This window comes from Bufo gargarizans, chromosome 5 (genome assembly GCF_014858855.1).
Source record: "Bufo gargarizans isolate SCDJY-AF-19 chromosome 5, ASM1485885v1, whole genome shotgun sequence".
In the NCBI taxonomy this organism is placed as follows: Eukaryota; Metazoa; Chordata; class Amphibia; order Anura; family Bufonidae; genus Bufo; species Bufo gargarizans.
Window position 1 is genome coordinate 63255140 of NC_058084.1, and position 15318 is coordinate 63270457.

Consider the following 15318-nt stretch of genomic DNA (forward strand, 5'->3'; position numbering starts at 1 on the left):
GATGTATTTCTAAACTGTGATCTTCTTTTTAAGTTGTACTTTCATGCATTAGACAATATATGCATATACCTGAAATCATCACACAGAGGAGAATTAGATGAAATAGAAATATATTACCTTCATCAGAAGTCTCATTGATGATCATTAACATCAGTTCCAAATGTGCAAGTTTTGAAGCATAATGAAGTGGTGTGGCCTCATGATCATCTCTAGCCATCAGACTTAGAGGATTCTTCAATATGAAACTCCGGATGCGGCAAACGTGGCCTTCTTGAATTAGCTGAATTATAATAATATAATGATAATTTACATAATATACAGTATACATACAAGCAAACATATCTTTCACATCACAGCTCCTAACCAAGAATATTTTGAATGATGTAACAAAAAGTATTTTAACAAAGTTAAACTATATATTTATGCAGCTGGCAAGAAACAGTACTAGGCACAATACACACTTGTGTATAGGCTCCGCACAATACGGTTCCCCTAGACATTATTCCCTTAGAGACCAGCCTGTTTTGGGCCTTAGAGATTTAGATAATTTTAGATAATGTTTTTAATTTTTTCATTGTCACATTCCAAGAGCTATAACTTCTTTATTTTTCAGGTGATGTGGGAACGTTGCAGGCTTTAGTGGCACCATTTTGAGGTACACCTAACTTACTGATTACCTTACATTAAAGAGTTTGCCTGGGCTTTCAATATTGATGACCTAATCTCAGGATAGGTCATCAATATCAGATTGACGGGGAAGCAACACCCGGCACCCCCGCCGATCAGCTGTATGAGGAGACAACACGCGCAGTGCACATGTGCCATCTCCCTTTCTCTCTTCCTGTTCACCGCTGCAGTCTATGGTCTTTATATTAAAAGCCTGGACAACCCCTTTAACTCTTTTTATGGGGAATGTGGAAAAACAGCAATAGTCACATACATTTTAAATTCATATAATAATAAAATAAGAATAAATATGTGGTTGAGATTTTTGCATATTTTTCCATTGGAAGAAAGGAGTTTTTATTTATTTAATAACACTTTTTTGTAACCATTTGCAAGTCCCACAAAGAGACTTTGACAGACAATCTTTTGATTGCTTCTGTAATACACTGTATTGCTGATGCAGTATCGTATATTATACTCTCTTCTCTACTGACAGCACCAGCAGGCTGCAACAGAGAGGCGCTGGCTGAAACAAATATTCTGCAGGCAGGTCTGGTGCCTTCATTAAGCACCAGGCTTCCATGCGAAGACATCGACGCATCACAATCTAACTTATAGGGTGCCGATGAGAGACAGAGGGAGTCCCCTCCAGTTAAAGGGGTTTTCCAAGACTTTACCAATTAACATGACATCATATGGCCTAGGGAAAGCTGAGTGAAGGTTGTGGCGCTACTGTGAGAGCTGCTGCCTTCTCAAACAGCTGATCGTCAGGGATCCTGGTTGTTGGACCCCTACTAATCAGATACTGATGACCTATCTAGAGGATAGGTCATCAGTTGTAAAGTCTCAGAAAACCTTTTTAAACCACTTAGATGCCAAGGTCGCTATTGACCACAGCATCTAAGAGGTTAAACAGCCCAGATGAGATATCCTGCCATTCATGGCTGCTAGACAAGTGACCCAGCTCTCATGTGAAAGCCCAGATCTCGCTCTCCACTGCACGGGTCTCTTAGAGTAAGCTGCAGCAAAAAGGCATATTGGCGTCACTAATGGGCAAGTGCTGATTGGAAACCTAAAGAGGACCTTTAACCACTTCTGACATGTCTTTTTTCATAGCTTCATGCATTCCCCACATAATAACAATTCTGGAGCATCTATTTTTATGGCTCTATGTTGTGCCATTCCTTTATTATTTCTACTAGAAGTTATGAATTAACTGCTATTAGCCTTCAGTAAGGGTACAGGGGGGAGGTAACCAGTTGGGGGGCGTGTACCTGCAAAGTCTGAAAATGGCAGCACTGATTTGATAGAGTAAGTCTGCGCAGGTACATTCCCCAACTTGTTACCACCCCTTCTGTACCCTTACTGAAGGCTAATAGTAATTAATTCATAACTTCTAGTAGAAATAATAAAGGAGTGAACATAGAGCCATAAGAATAAATGCTCCAGAATTGTTATAACATGGGAAATGCATGTAGCTATTAAAGCAATCATGTCAGGAATGGTGAAAGGTCCTCTTTAAAGTGGCCCTGGAAAAAATCTAAAAATTACCCCATGTTGTAGGTGGGACCAAATTGACAGAAGATGGGACAAAACAAGTAGGTGGGGACAACAGAAGTAGGTGGGGCCTACAATACCATAGTGCAGCCCACAATACCGCCCCTGCAGAACGAAATACAGCCGCCCAAACCACAGTATGAAAGTGTATCACCGTCATAAGAACTGTAATGCAGTTAAATTCAAGAGGGCACCTGTGGTCGTTGAGCATCAGATCATTATGTACATGGTCCGCAGCCATAAAAAGGGCTTGAGTGGCCCCCTGGGCATCGGCCCACTGGGAGATTTCCCTGTAGGTTCTATGGCCAATCTGCCCCTGTTAATGGGTTACAACAGCCTTACTGTAAGAGTTTGGCTGGCTAAAAAAAAAATCATGGCATGCTCCACTGGATGTTGTATTTCACAGCTATTATCAACAAGAAGCAGCCTTAAAGGAAGAAAAACTCCATATTATGGGCTTGTACAAAACACCAAATGACAGCACACAGAATCCCTATGGCTCTGTAGCTAACTTCCTACTGATAAGAGTAAAAAAAGTCAATCTTTATACAAAAGGTGGTCGCGCTGCCAGGTATACGTCTCAATTCACAAGCTCAAGAGAAGCAGCAATCTTCTTTGACACAACCAGCACACCTGAGTCCCGCCGGATAGTAGCCTTTTCTCAAAGCAACCTTCCTACGGAATTAAAGTTTCGGGTACATAGTGAAGGGCCGCAAAGTTCAGTTAATGAAACACTTTTATTATACTCACAATAAAATCAGGAATAGCACACCTTAAATAATCATAAAATCAGGTCCATCAAACACAATGCCTGACCTAGGTTTCGCCGATAAGGCTTCCTCAGGGGCGATCATACCACCCTTCTCTGCACACTGCATTATATAGGGTTAATCTTCATCCCCACCCTATAAATTATATTCTTTAAAACATTTGATACATATATCATTGCACATGTTACATATTCTTCCTTAGGACCATAAATAATCATAAAACATACATAAATACTGAATATATAAGAACATAAAAACAGATCATATCTGATATCAGAATCCAATACAGACCCACTCCTATTTGGAGCGCTGCAGCTGTCCCCAGTATTGCAAGAAACAATATCCAACACTGTCATACATCCAGCCGCAGTCTCCAAAATCGGTCCATTCCGTACAGTTTCATTAAAATTACCTCCCTCCTATATTACTTAATTTCATTCATAACTTCTTCCCTAGTCACATGATATCATACCGCCAATAGCTAACCACTATCGGCTACACCCACTTCACACCCATTTTTTACTTGACCAATAAGCAGGGATCTCACACTATTCCACCAGACAGGGCTTCAAATCGAAATCAATGTTTAAACCACGGGGCTGTAATGTCTTCATTTTGAATATCCATTCCACTTCTCGTCGATCTATCTGTCTTACGGGGTCGTCTCCTCTCCAGTCCAATTTCACCTTTTCCACTCCTGCAAACCACAGACCTCTCGGGTCCTTACCATGCATTTTCTTAAAATGTATCGATACACTATGACTTTCCAACCCTTTCTTTATATTGTTAATATGCTCTGTATCCTTGTCTTAAGTTTACGCAATGTTCTCCCTATATAAAACAATCCACAGGGGCATTTCAACAAATATACTATTCCCATATGTTCACAACCTATTTCCCCTTTTATTTTATATTCTTCTCCACTTCCTGCTACTATCTTCTGGATGTTCCTCACTTTTTTATCATCTTTGCTGCGGTTGTTGCATGCAATGCAGAATCCGCACCATGTGAACTGATCCCTCTCTTTCTTTTCCATTTTTACTGGGATGTAGCTCCGGACAAGACAACTCTTCAAATCACTATTAGTGGGTATTTCATCTATGTTTCAGATGGCTGATATATTTGATTTTAGATCTAATTTTAAATGTGATATTGATTTAGTATTTACTTCTATGAGTGTGGAAAAAAATCCTGACAACTTAGAAGCTATTTTCTCTGAGTTAGAGAAGGAGCTAATTAAGGAGGTGAGAAACACATGGGACATCATAGCCCTGAAGAAATATTTGGTGGAAGGAAAAATCCCTGAGGGATTAAGGTGGCAGTTACCTTTTAACTCAGAAGAAAAAAGGATTTGGATGAATGGGAGCTTCTAATGAATGAATGTGGCATGAGAGTGCTGAAGTTTATTATAAGTAAAAGGAAAAGAAAATTGGTCGAAATTCATGAAAATATTGAGAAATGTAAACATCATCTGGATCAGTATAGAGACAGAAGGGAATATGGAGATCTGTCCCAAAGATGTCTGGACAATGATAAGATCAGAAAAAGAAGTAAAGGATAAAAAATACAAGAAAATATATAAAATATAATATATAAAAATATGTGAGGATTATAAATGTAATAAGGTATACAAATGGAGGAATAAGGGATATGAAAGTAAAACGAGCAATAAGGAGAGGCTGGGGAATTAAGATACAGCCTTACCCAATAAGGGAGATTGCACTGAGCGAAGGGTAAGGGGGCAACCATCAGAGGTACGCAGGTCGAGTAATGAATATTACCAACCGTATTAGAACAGAAGAGCATATCCACAACAACATTATACATACCCGAATGGGAATTCATATAGACCAGGGGGTTATTATAGGGAGAATTATTATCAAGGTTACTATCCAAGGTATTATAATAGCAGGCAGCGGTATTATAAGAATAACTATTACAATAAGAATTTTACTAAGAATAATGGTGATAAGAATAAACAACTACAGGAGGGTATTAATGTTAAAACAGTAGTCAAAGATCCACAAAATTTTCCCCACAAAACGGTAAAAGGGATTCAGAGAGAAGTAGACAAAATAGGGTTAAGTCCAGGAAAGAACAATCCACAAAAAAGAAATCTAACCGGGGAAGGAGGGGAGGAAGGAGAAAACAACTCGAAGGCAAAGAAAATCAGGGAGATATGAAAGGGATATATAATTTGAGCTCCCATCAGCTGACATATTCAGAAAAGAGATTATTGAATAAGGGTTTTAAGTTTGCCCCTACAAAAAAACAACAAGTTTGTGTCACGAGGGTGTCAAGAGCCACGTCTGACTCCGTTATACCCGGGGTCAGGAAGTCGCAGCGGGTGGCTGCGCGCTCTATGTCTAAAGATCACGCTGTTTCTTAATGATAGTTTTCTGTGTTTGCCTTACTATCCTTTTTGTCTCACTCAGGGATGCGTAGCTTCTCCTCCTCAGCTGTTTCTTGTCTGTCACTCCCAATCTCCTTATATTCTCCTCTCTCACTTCTCTGGTTGCCAGATATAGAGCTTCCTGCCTGGACTTCTATACTGACCCACTGGAGCTGTGAATCCTGGTTGTTGTTCCAGAGTGCTACCCTCCGGATCCCTGTTGGGCTTTTTGTTGTCTTCTGTTGTTCCCTACCTGGGATTATATGTTGTCTGTATTGTCTGTCCTCCCCTTGGTGTTTTCCTTTAGAGTTAGTGGTGCGGACTAGTGTTCCCACCGCCCTATTCACTATCTAGGGCTCATCTTAGGGAAAGCCAGGGTTTTAGGCACGCGATCGGTGTACGGGTGAGGAACCCGTCTAGAGATGTCAGGGCAGTCAGGTGCCAGCCTCAAGGTGAGATAGGGGTCACCACCTTTCCCTCTCCCTTGGACAGAGCCTTCCCTTTTCCCTCCCTTTGTGTCACGTATGTGATAGGCACGCCGGTCGTGATAGTTTGTAATTTTTGGGGATATACATAAATATGTTAGACAACTAAATATGGCCAAATATGCGATCAATAAACAAAAAACTTGTGTGGATACCGCGAAAGGGGTGGTAGTGGAGATAGGGGAGATAGAGCAAATTATCCACTCAGATTTACGGGAGAGAAGTAAATTCTTTCCTGTTAATAAGGAAAATGATTGCATAGATGCCTTTAAGAGGGGATTATTAAAAGGGCTGGAAGAGATGGACAATAAACTAAGGGAACATAACCTGACCATTGCAGAAAATAGAGCCTTAAAGGATTTGGATTATTGTGAAATAATAATAAAACCGGCTGAAAAGGGAGGGGGGATAGTGGTGCAGGAAAGGAAGGATTATGAGAAAGAAATGTCCAGACTCCTATCCGATAAAAAAACATATATGAAGTTGAAAAAAGATCCCACCCCTGAATTTAGACAAAAATTTGATTTATTGCTAGAAGAGGGATATAAGAAAGGCATTATAAATAAAAAAGAGCATGAGTATCTAAAGGTGAGGTATCCGAAAATTCCTGTGATATACTATTTACCGAAGGTGCACAAAAATTTATCCAATCCCCCGGACAGACCAATTGTGTCGGGGATTGGATCCCTGACCAGTCGATTGACTGAGTATGTAGATTTTTTTCTACAACAATATTTTATAAAAAACCCTTCCTATTTGAGAGATAGTGGCAGTGTATTGGAAGCTATAAGGAACTATGGGGCTCCGTCTAGAGATATATGGTTAGCCACTGCAGATGTAACGTCCCTGTACACGAATATTCAGATTAATTTAGGGATGGAAGTAATAAAGAAAATTTTGGATGAGGATACTAACATGCTAGAGATGCAAGGTGCATTTATTTACCAGTGTCTTGAATTTTGCCTAAAGAATAATTATTTTTGGTTCCAAAGTGAATTCTACCTCCAGCAGTCTGGTACAGCGATGGGGGCGAAGTGTGCCCCAACTTTCGCTAATTTGTATATGTCATCTTGGGAGGAAGAAAAAATTCAGCCACTTCTAGAAAAACAACAGGAAGGAGGGACATTAAAATTGTGAAAGAGATTAATTGACAACTGTTTTATTATATGGGAAAGGGAACCACATGGACTAGAAAAAATTCATGGAAGAGCTCCAACAGGAATAATTGGAACCTATCCTTTATGAGTGAGGTTAGTGCAGTAAGTGTGAATTTTTGGGATCTGACTATTTTCATACAAGACAGTAAAATTAAAACTAAAAGTTTTTTTAAACCAACAGATGTAAATAGCTATATAGATACCACTAGTTGCCACCACCGTCCTTGGATTAAGAATATCCCTAAAGGATAGTTCACTCAGATTCATAAGAATTGTACTGATGTAGGGGATTACAAAGAACAGAGTAAAATCATACAAGAACGGTTTGAGGAGAAGGGGTACATGAAGGAAGAACTAGAAAAAGTCAGTGAAGGTATAGAAAAGAAAGAAGGAGGGGTTTATGACTTAAAAAAGGGGAAAGAAAAAGAAGCAAAAAGAAAAGACTATAGATTCACCTTTTTCACACAATTTAGTGCTATCCCGGGACCTATGAAAAATACCCTGCGCAGAAATTGGTCAGTTTAAAAAAAAAATCCTGTTTTAGGGGGGGGGGGGGGGGTTATACCAAGTAAACCATAGGTGATATATCGGAAGGCCCCAAATTTGAAGAGTTCTCTGGTCCGGAGCTACATCCCAGTGAAAATGGAAAATAAAGAGAGGGATCAGTTCACATGGTGCGGATTCTGCTTTGCATGCAACAACCGCAGCAAGGATGATAAAAAAGTGAGGAACATCCAGAAGATAGTAGCAGGAAGTGGAGAAGAATATAAAATAAAAGGGGAAATTGGTTGTGAACATATGGTAATAGTATAGTTGTTGAAATGCCCCTATGGATTGTTTTATATAGGGAGAACATTGCGTAAACTTAAGACAAGGATACAGGAGCATATTAACAATATAAAGAAAGGGTTGGAAAGTCAAAAAGTGTATCGATACATTTTAAGAAAATGCATGGTAAGGACCCGAGAGGTCTGTGGTTTGCAGGAGTGGAAAAGGTGAAATTGGACTAGAGAGGAGGTGACCCCGTGAGACAGATAGATCGACGAGAAGTGGAATGGATATTCAAAATGAAGACATTACAGGCCCGTGGTTTAAACATTGATTTCAATTTGAAGCCCTGTCTGGTGGAATAGTGTGAGATTCCTGCTTATTGGTCAAGTAAAAAGTGGGTGTGAAGTGGGTGGTTAGCTATTGGCGGTATGATATCATGTGACTAGGGAAGAAGTTATGAATGAAATGAAGGAATATAGGAGGGAGGTAATTTTAATCAAACAGTACGGAATGGACCGATTTTGGAGTCTGCGGCTCGATGTATGACAGTGTTGGATATTGTTTCTTGTAATATTGGGGACAGCTGCAGCGCTCCGAATAGGAGTGGGTCTATATCGGATTCTGATATCAGATATGATCTGCTTTTATGTTCTTATATATTCAGTATTTATGTATGTTTTATGATTATTTATGGTCCTAAGGAAGAATATGTAACATGTGCAATGATATATGTATCAAATGTTTTAAAGAATATAATTTATAGGGTGGGTGTTGTCTTCAAAGGAAGGGGAGGGGATGAAGATTAACCCTATATAATGCAGTGTGCAGAGAAGGGTGGTATGATCGCCCCCCTGAGGAAGCCTTATAGGCAAAACCTAGGTCAGGCATTGTGATTCATGGACCTGATGGATCTGATTTTATGATTATTTAAGGCGTGTTTTTATGATTTTATTGTGAGTATAATAAAAGAGTTTCGTTAACTCAACTTTGCGGCCCTTCACTATGTACCCGAAACTTTGATTCTGTAGGAAGGTTGCTTTGAGAAAAGGCTACTATCTGGTGGGACTTAGGTGTTGTTGTGCTTTTTCATAAGTTTAAACAGTTATATTTACTTATTTTAGTTATAATGGGTATTCATTGCCTTTAAGAGCAATGTTGATTTATATTCACTGTTTTGTATGAAGTTTCATGTAGGCCAAAGTAAGTCCGTGAGAAGATTACTGTACTGTTCAAAAGCTACTGTTATTGTAACAATATATTATACATTTAGAAAGTTAGAAGATACACCGCACCTGCAGATTCTGAGGCTTCATTGTTTTTCCTATCTGAACATGAATTCTACAGTGTGAGAATGGTCTAGATGTTCCTCAAAGTATATATTCATGTATCAAAGTTTGTCCCTCAGCCCTGAGACAAGGCCTCTAGATGTCAGAGGTGTGAAGTAGTGAAAATATTAGGCATGTATGAGTTAACCCTTAATGGTATGATGCTTATTGCTTATACAACAGTGCCATCTAGATATAAGCGGTTAATACTACATCAGTAGCAAAATTGCATTCTGGGTAGTATTATGACGTCATGTTCCTTATCAATGCACACACCCCTCCAACAATGATTGGAAAGTTCCAAACTCGGAGGGCGTGTTCATCTGATAAGTTTTGGGTTAAGAAACCAGTTACCAAAAAAAAAAAAAGAAAGGAGAAGAAAAAAAAAAAAGAGAAACAAACATTTGGATTATAGATCTCTGGAAAATCATTTGGATTATCGGGAAAAACTCTTGAGAGCTGGCTGCCCCAAGACTCTGCACATCACTTGACCCTTGGGTAATGTATATTTTGTTTTATGTAGTATTGATCTAAATTAATTGGCTTGATACTTAGCCAGATACCCGCTCACTTGCGGACGTGTAACGTTAGTTGCTACATCCGTATTTTCTCTGATTTCAGTTACGATGCATATAACTGAAACAAGGGGATAATATTGGAGAAACTCTTTGTTGGGAATCTTTGAATTCCCTAGTTTTATATCAAGCCAATAATTTATACGTTTTGTTGCAATACTACCATTATCTGAAAGATTGGTCATCATTTTTGGGCGGAGCAAGGGCTCGTATCTGTCATCTTCTTGATTGAGTTTTCCGCATAATCCATTGATTGTATATCTCTCACAAATTTAAAGCTGTATTGCATAATATTCTTGTGTTGGTTGAGTAGTGTTTTGTTGGTATCATATAGTGGTGAATTCTGGGTACTGCATATCATTGTATATTATTGAAATTTAGGTTGATTCATTTTTGTTTGTATTTTAACCTATTGTATAATAAACCATTTATATTTTTGCATAGACGCTTGTACCCTGTTTTACTGATTGCACAAAATAATCAGGTTCTTGATTGAACTCTTTAAGATGTTTATGTCCATCTAACTGGGTCAATATAGTTTGCATAATTTTTCTTTTGACCCGATAATTTTTTTAAAAATATTTATATAAAGCATTTGCTTTATATACCCGACATAAAATGGAGGCCCCGGTAGCGAGATCGAGTTAATTCTTTGATTATTTGTGCAAATAGTAAACCGTTCCATACGTTTCTTGGCTAACCAGATTATTCATAGATCTGTGTATAACTTTATTGTAAGAAAATGAGTGCAGCCGGTAGTGAAGCCGGTTGTGATGTTGCAACAGGAGATTGTCCATCTAGCCCGGAGCAGTTAATCCATAACGTTGTTGAATATGTAAATTCACATTTAGATTTGGATCATGATGTGGCTGCATGGATAAGTGAGTTGCAGGCAGAAGCCAAGAGAGAATGTGTGGATGTATGGACGCCACTTGGCACAGTCAGGAGACAACTAACTTATCTTGATGTGCTTAGAAATACCGCAGGTAAAAACCAACACCTCTTAAAGATGTTGCCATCAATTTTGTATGCATTATTAGAGGTCAGCATTTTCTCAGAGAGTAGACATATGCATATAACAAAAATGAAAGCATATATATCCCATATGGAAGAAAGATTAGAATCTTCAAATGCATCGATCGAGGACTTAAAATGTGAGCTCGATCACAGCCATGCTGCCTATCACAAATTAAAAAGTGAGGCAGAGGAGCTGCACATCCATTATAGCAGCCTGCAGCAAACAAATGAACTAAGCCAAACTGTAGCTGATGTTCAAGGTGATCTGTCTGATCATGAGGGATATCCAGACCCTCCAATTCTCACACCCCAAAATATAGATATGTCATCATCACATGCTCTTAAAGCGCAATCCATCCGAGACCTTAAGCCCCCTGAGGGTGATGGCATGATTACACAGGAGGTCTTAACCCATTTCAGTCAGGCGTGTCAAGCTGTAACCGCCTTACTAGGCGCTAGCGACGCAAAAGGCCGCAGAAGTGCCCCTCCACGTCCTCCTCCTATAGAGAGGAATGTTAGGGTTAAGTCACCTGTGCCAAGTGGGTCTGATGGAAGTGAGCGGAGCGTGAGTGATTGTGACAGTGATGTGGGAAAGCGTGTGATCCATTCCCTACCATGCAGGCATAAGATTGCCCATCAGGGGGATGAGAGTTTCAGACGACCAACATATGCTGAGGTGGTCTCTAGAAAGAAAAATACCCAGTGTTCAGAAAAGGATCAGAACTCCTCGAGTATCATTAAGTTTCTAAATGTCACTGTGCCCAAATTCTCTAAAAAGGGTTCTCCTGAAATTGCCAATCACTTAGAACTGTACCAGTCCACCATGGATTCTTTAAAATTGTATTCTGATGCGGACAGGATCAGGTTCCTACCATGGGCATTTGATGGTAAATATCGCCACTACTTTATTTCATTTAGGGAGAGGGGAATTCAGGATTGGCAGGATGTTTTGCATGAGGTCAAATTAGAATTTGGACCTTACCGTACTGTGACTGCTGCAAAACGTGATATCTATAAACTCACATGTAGACTCAATCAGAGTCCCCGGGAATTCCTCCCCATCCTTAAAAATGCCTATGGATTGGCGTATAGATCCCCAAACTGGGAGTCTGAGGAGTTCAAACAGCTGTTTTATGATGCAATGCCCATGCAAATTAAACTTAGCTTGGCTAGAGACCTTGATCTCAAAGCTCCCTTGGACAGGTTGGTGACGGCTGCCACCTCACTGTATAACATCAGTGAATGCCATGCTACAGGTGAGAGGAGATATAAAAAGTCCCCAGAACAAAGCATAGCAGAAGCTAAGGTAAACCCTAGCTTCAAATTTGAAACGCAGCCACGTAAGCACCCTCAGTCTACAGGACCTGTCCAACAAACCCAGCGACAACAGTTAGGACCCAAGCAAACAAGACCTCAGAGCCCCAATGGGCCAGAGGAGGATAACTCCAGTGCTGGCAGGTTTAACTACCGTCCCCAATATTACAATAGGGGTCCCCAGGGGGGATACAGACGCTGGAACAACAGGCCCAGACAACAGAAGGAAAATAGGCCTGAATCCCCTACCTCACCTAGAAGTCGGTCACCCACTTCTAATAAGGGCGCACCAGAGGTCCAAACTGTGCGCAAACCAAACAATCGTTTGGATCAGTTGGCAGATCAAGTGGCCAAATTACAGGAGATCGTTAGTACCCAGCTCAGCCCCATAATGCAGGCAGGGCAGGGTCAGAGCCCAGGCCGGTGCAAGGCTACTGAGATGGTTGTAAAAGAATCTGATGTGATTTCTAATCCTACTTTGCCTTGCAGTGTTCCTGACCCTAAAATTGAGGCCAAGGAGGAGATGTCTAACATGTTGTCTATGTTACAGTCTAATCACGATGATTCCTGCACTAATGTGTCTTCTCCAGTGAGTGATCCTATCATCTCAGCGTCCACCTGCGAGCTGCCGTCTGTAAGCTGTGATGTGATCCAGTGTTCTCCGAAGGTGGGGGCTGCTGCTGCTGCCACCGCGAGCAGCAGGAATTCCAAGAATTCATCAGAGGTCGCGACGCTGCAGAAAGGTCAAATCCTTAACAAATGTCAAATAAGTGATCACCCTAATTTTTTATGTGATTTGTTTCAGATAGAAGGCCGATATTTTCTTGATTCCTATCTCCAAGATGAACTTATCGGACCAATCAGGGGTTTACTTGACACAGGATCACAAGCCACTATATTGTCATATAGTTATTTGCCCAGAAGAATCTGGAGAAAGCAGCCGTGAGTGCCAAAACCTACTATGATCTGAAGACTACTCAAAAGGAGTACCAAATTTCTGATCAGGTTTATCTCTATAACTTCGCCCGGGATCAGGTGAAGGAAAGGAAGTTCCTGCCTTCCTGGAAGGGACCCTATGTCGTCACTGACAAATTGTCACCTGTGGTCTACAAGATCAAAATTCCTAAGGGGGATGAATTTATAGAGAAATGGGTGCACATTAATCAATTACGTGTTTGTCATCCTAGGTCACAACTTCGCCAAATGGAAGGATTGCCGGATGATGAAGAGTAAAGAGATAACAAGGTTCCAGCTAAAGACGGAAACCCAGGATTGGTATAGTATGAACATACAAATGAACTAACCTATCCTCATGTATTTTCCTCTGTAACTAATTATCTCTTGACTCACTTTTGTATCGAGAACTTGCTCTGTCCAAGAAAAGAAATGTTACCAAATCAAAGATGTATGGTAGTATTAACTCTTTTCTTGCAGGAGTGATAAAAAGTGGAAGGTGTATGTACTTATATTTGTCATACAATGTATTACAGGTGCAAAATGGCACAGAGGGTTGTTGCCGTTATCTACATCGTCCTGATCTTGGGGAAGGAGTTCCAGGCCGAGCCGATTGCTGTACCAGGCCCTTCATCTGGGATCATGCTACAGGATACCACGGGATTCATCTTGACGAATAAGAGGATTCTATCCCAAAAGATCTACGTCAGTTTGGACCCACGTGTCTTCGTCGAGAGACAGTTCAACATTTCTGAGATTTCGTCTCCGGAGATAAAGATTTGGTATCAAATGCACATCGGCTATTCCCAAGAAAGAGTTACACAGATCCTGGAACAGACAAGGAAAACCATGACCAGAGAACAGTTTTCAACAAGTCGACGACCAAAGCGGTTCATTTCTGCAATTACAGCCGCCATAATCTTTGCCGTAGTGGGCACTGTCATTGCCACCGGTGTATCAGCTGTTAATTCCATCTCTATTAAGACATTGGAACTTGAGATCGGTTCACTGAAAAGGAACCTAATGAGTATTCATGCAGAGATGGAGAACCAGAAAAAACATTTATCGGACTTATATTCCGTTGTAGAGGATACTGTCGTCACCACCGACTTTCACTCAAAGTTATTGACTCATTCAATGAATCTTCATGAGAGTCACGAACAGTTTAAACAAGAACTAATGTCTCTAAAGACTCTGAATGAAGACCCCATTGTGACATTCCAATGTAACCCAACATCTCTATTGGATTACATTGTAATGAAGGGGGATTTTGTTGTGCTTTTTCATAAGTTTAAACAGTTATATTTACTTATTTTAGTTATAATGGGTATTCATTGCCTTTAAGAGCAATGTTGATTTATATTCACTGTTTTGTATGAAGTTTCATGTAGGCCAAAGTAAGTCCGTGAGAAGATTACTGTACTGTTCAAAAGCTACTGTTATTGTAACAATATATTATACATTTAGAAAGTTAGAAGATACACCGCACCTGCAGATTCTGAGGCTTCATTGTTTTTCCTATCTGAACATGAATTCTACAGTGTGAGAATGGTCTAGATGTTCCTCAAAGTATATATTCATGTATCAAAGTTTGTCCCTCAGCCCTGAGACAAGGCCTCTAGATGTCAGAGGTGTGAAGTAGTGAAAATATTAGGCATGTATGAGTTAACCCTTAATGGTATGATGCTTATTGCTTATACAACAGTGCCATCTAGATATAAGCGGTTAATACTACATCAGTAGCAAAATTGCATTCTGGGTAGTATTATGACGTCATGTTCCTTATCAATGCACACACCCCTCCAACAATGATTGGAAAGTTCCAAACTCGGAGGGCGTGTTCATCTGATAAGTTTTGGGTTAAGAAACCAGTTACCAAAAAAAAAAAAAGAAAGGAGAAGAAAAAAAAAAAAAGAGAAACAAACATTTGGATTATAGATCTCTGGAAAATCATTTGGATTATCGGGAAAAACTCTTGAGAGCTGGCTGCCCCAAGACTCTGCACATCACTTGACCCTTGGGTAATGTATATTTTGTTTTATGTAGTATTGATCTAAATTAATTGGCTTGATACTTAGCCAGATACCCGCTCACTTGCGGACGTGTAACGTTAGTTGCTACATCCGTATTTTCTCTGATTTCAGTTACGATGCATATAACTGAAACAAGGGGATAATATTGGAGAAACTCTTTGTTGGGAATCTTTGAATTCCCTAGTTTTATATCAAGCCAATAATTTATACGTTTTGTTGCAATACTACCATTATCTGAAAGATTGGTCATCATTTTTGGGCGGAGCAAGGGCTCGTATCTGTCATCTTCTTGATTGAGTTTT

General features: G+C 39.9%; 2 protein-coding genes across 4 annotated transcripts in view; one reads left to right on the plus strand and one right to left on the minus strand.

Moving 5' to 3' along the window:
• TRPA1 (transient receptor potential cation channel subfamily A member 1) overlaps positions 1 to 15318 on the minus strand; it is a 166998-nt gene that overhangs the window by 139893 nt on the left and 11787 nt on the right. For both annotated transcript variants that reach the window (XM_044295075.1, XM_044295074.1), the window contains exon 3: positions 118 to 280. In XM_044295075.1, coding sequence (XP_044151010.1) covers positions 118 to 280 — 163 coding nt within the window. The remainder of the gene's footprint in view (positions 1 to 117; positions 281 to 15318) is intronic.
• On the plus strand, positions 12409 to 14371 carry LOC122939098. 2 transcript variants are annotated; one of them, XM_044295077.1, is made up of 3 exons: positions 12409 to 12971; positions 13217 to 13304; positions 13520 to 14371. In XM_044295077.1, the coding sequence occupies exons 1-3, from the start codon at positions 12872 to 12874 to the stop codon at positions 14325 to 14327; spliced, it is 996 nt and encodes a 331-aa protein (XP_044151012.1). In that variant the 5' UTR covers positions 12409 to 12871; the 3' UTR covers positions 14328 to 14371. The 2 variants fall into 2 exon arrangements, with proteins under 2 accessions (XP_044151012.1, XP_044151013.1); XM_044295078.1 differs by having other exon boundaries at positions 12409 to 13309.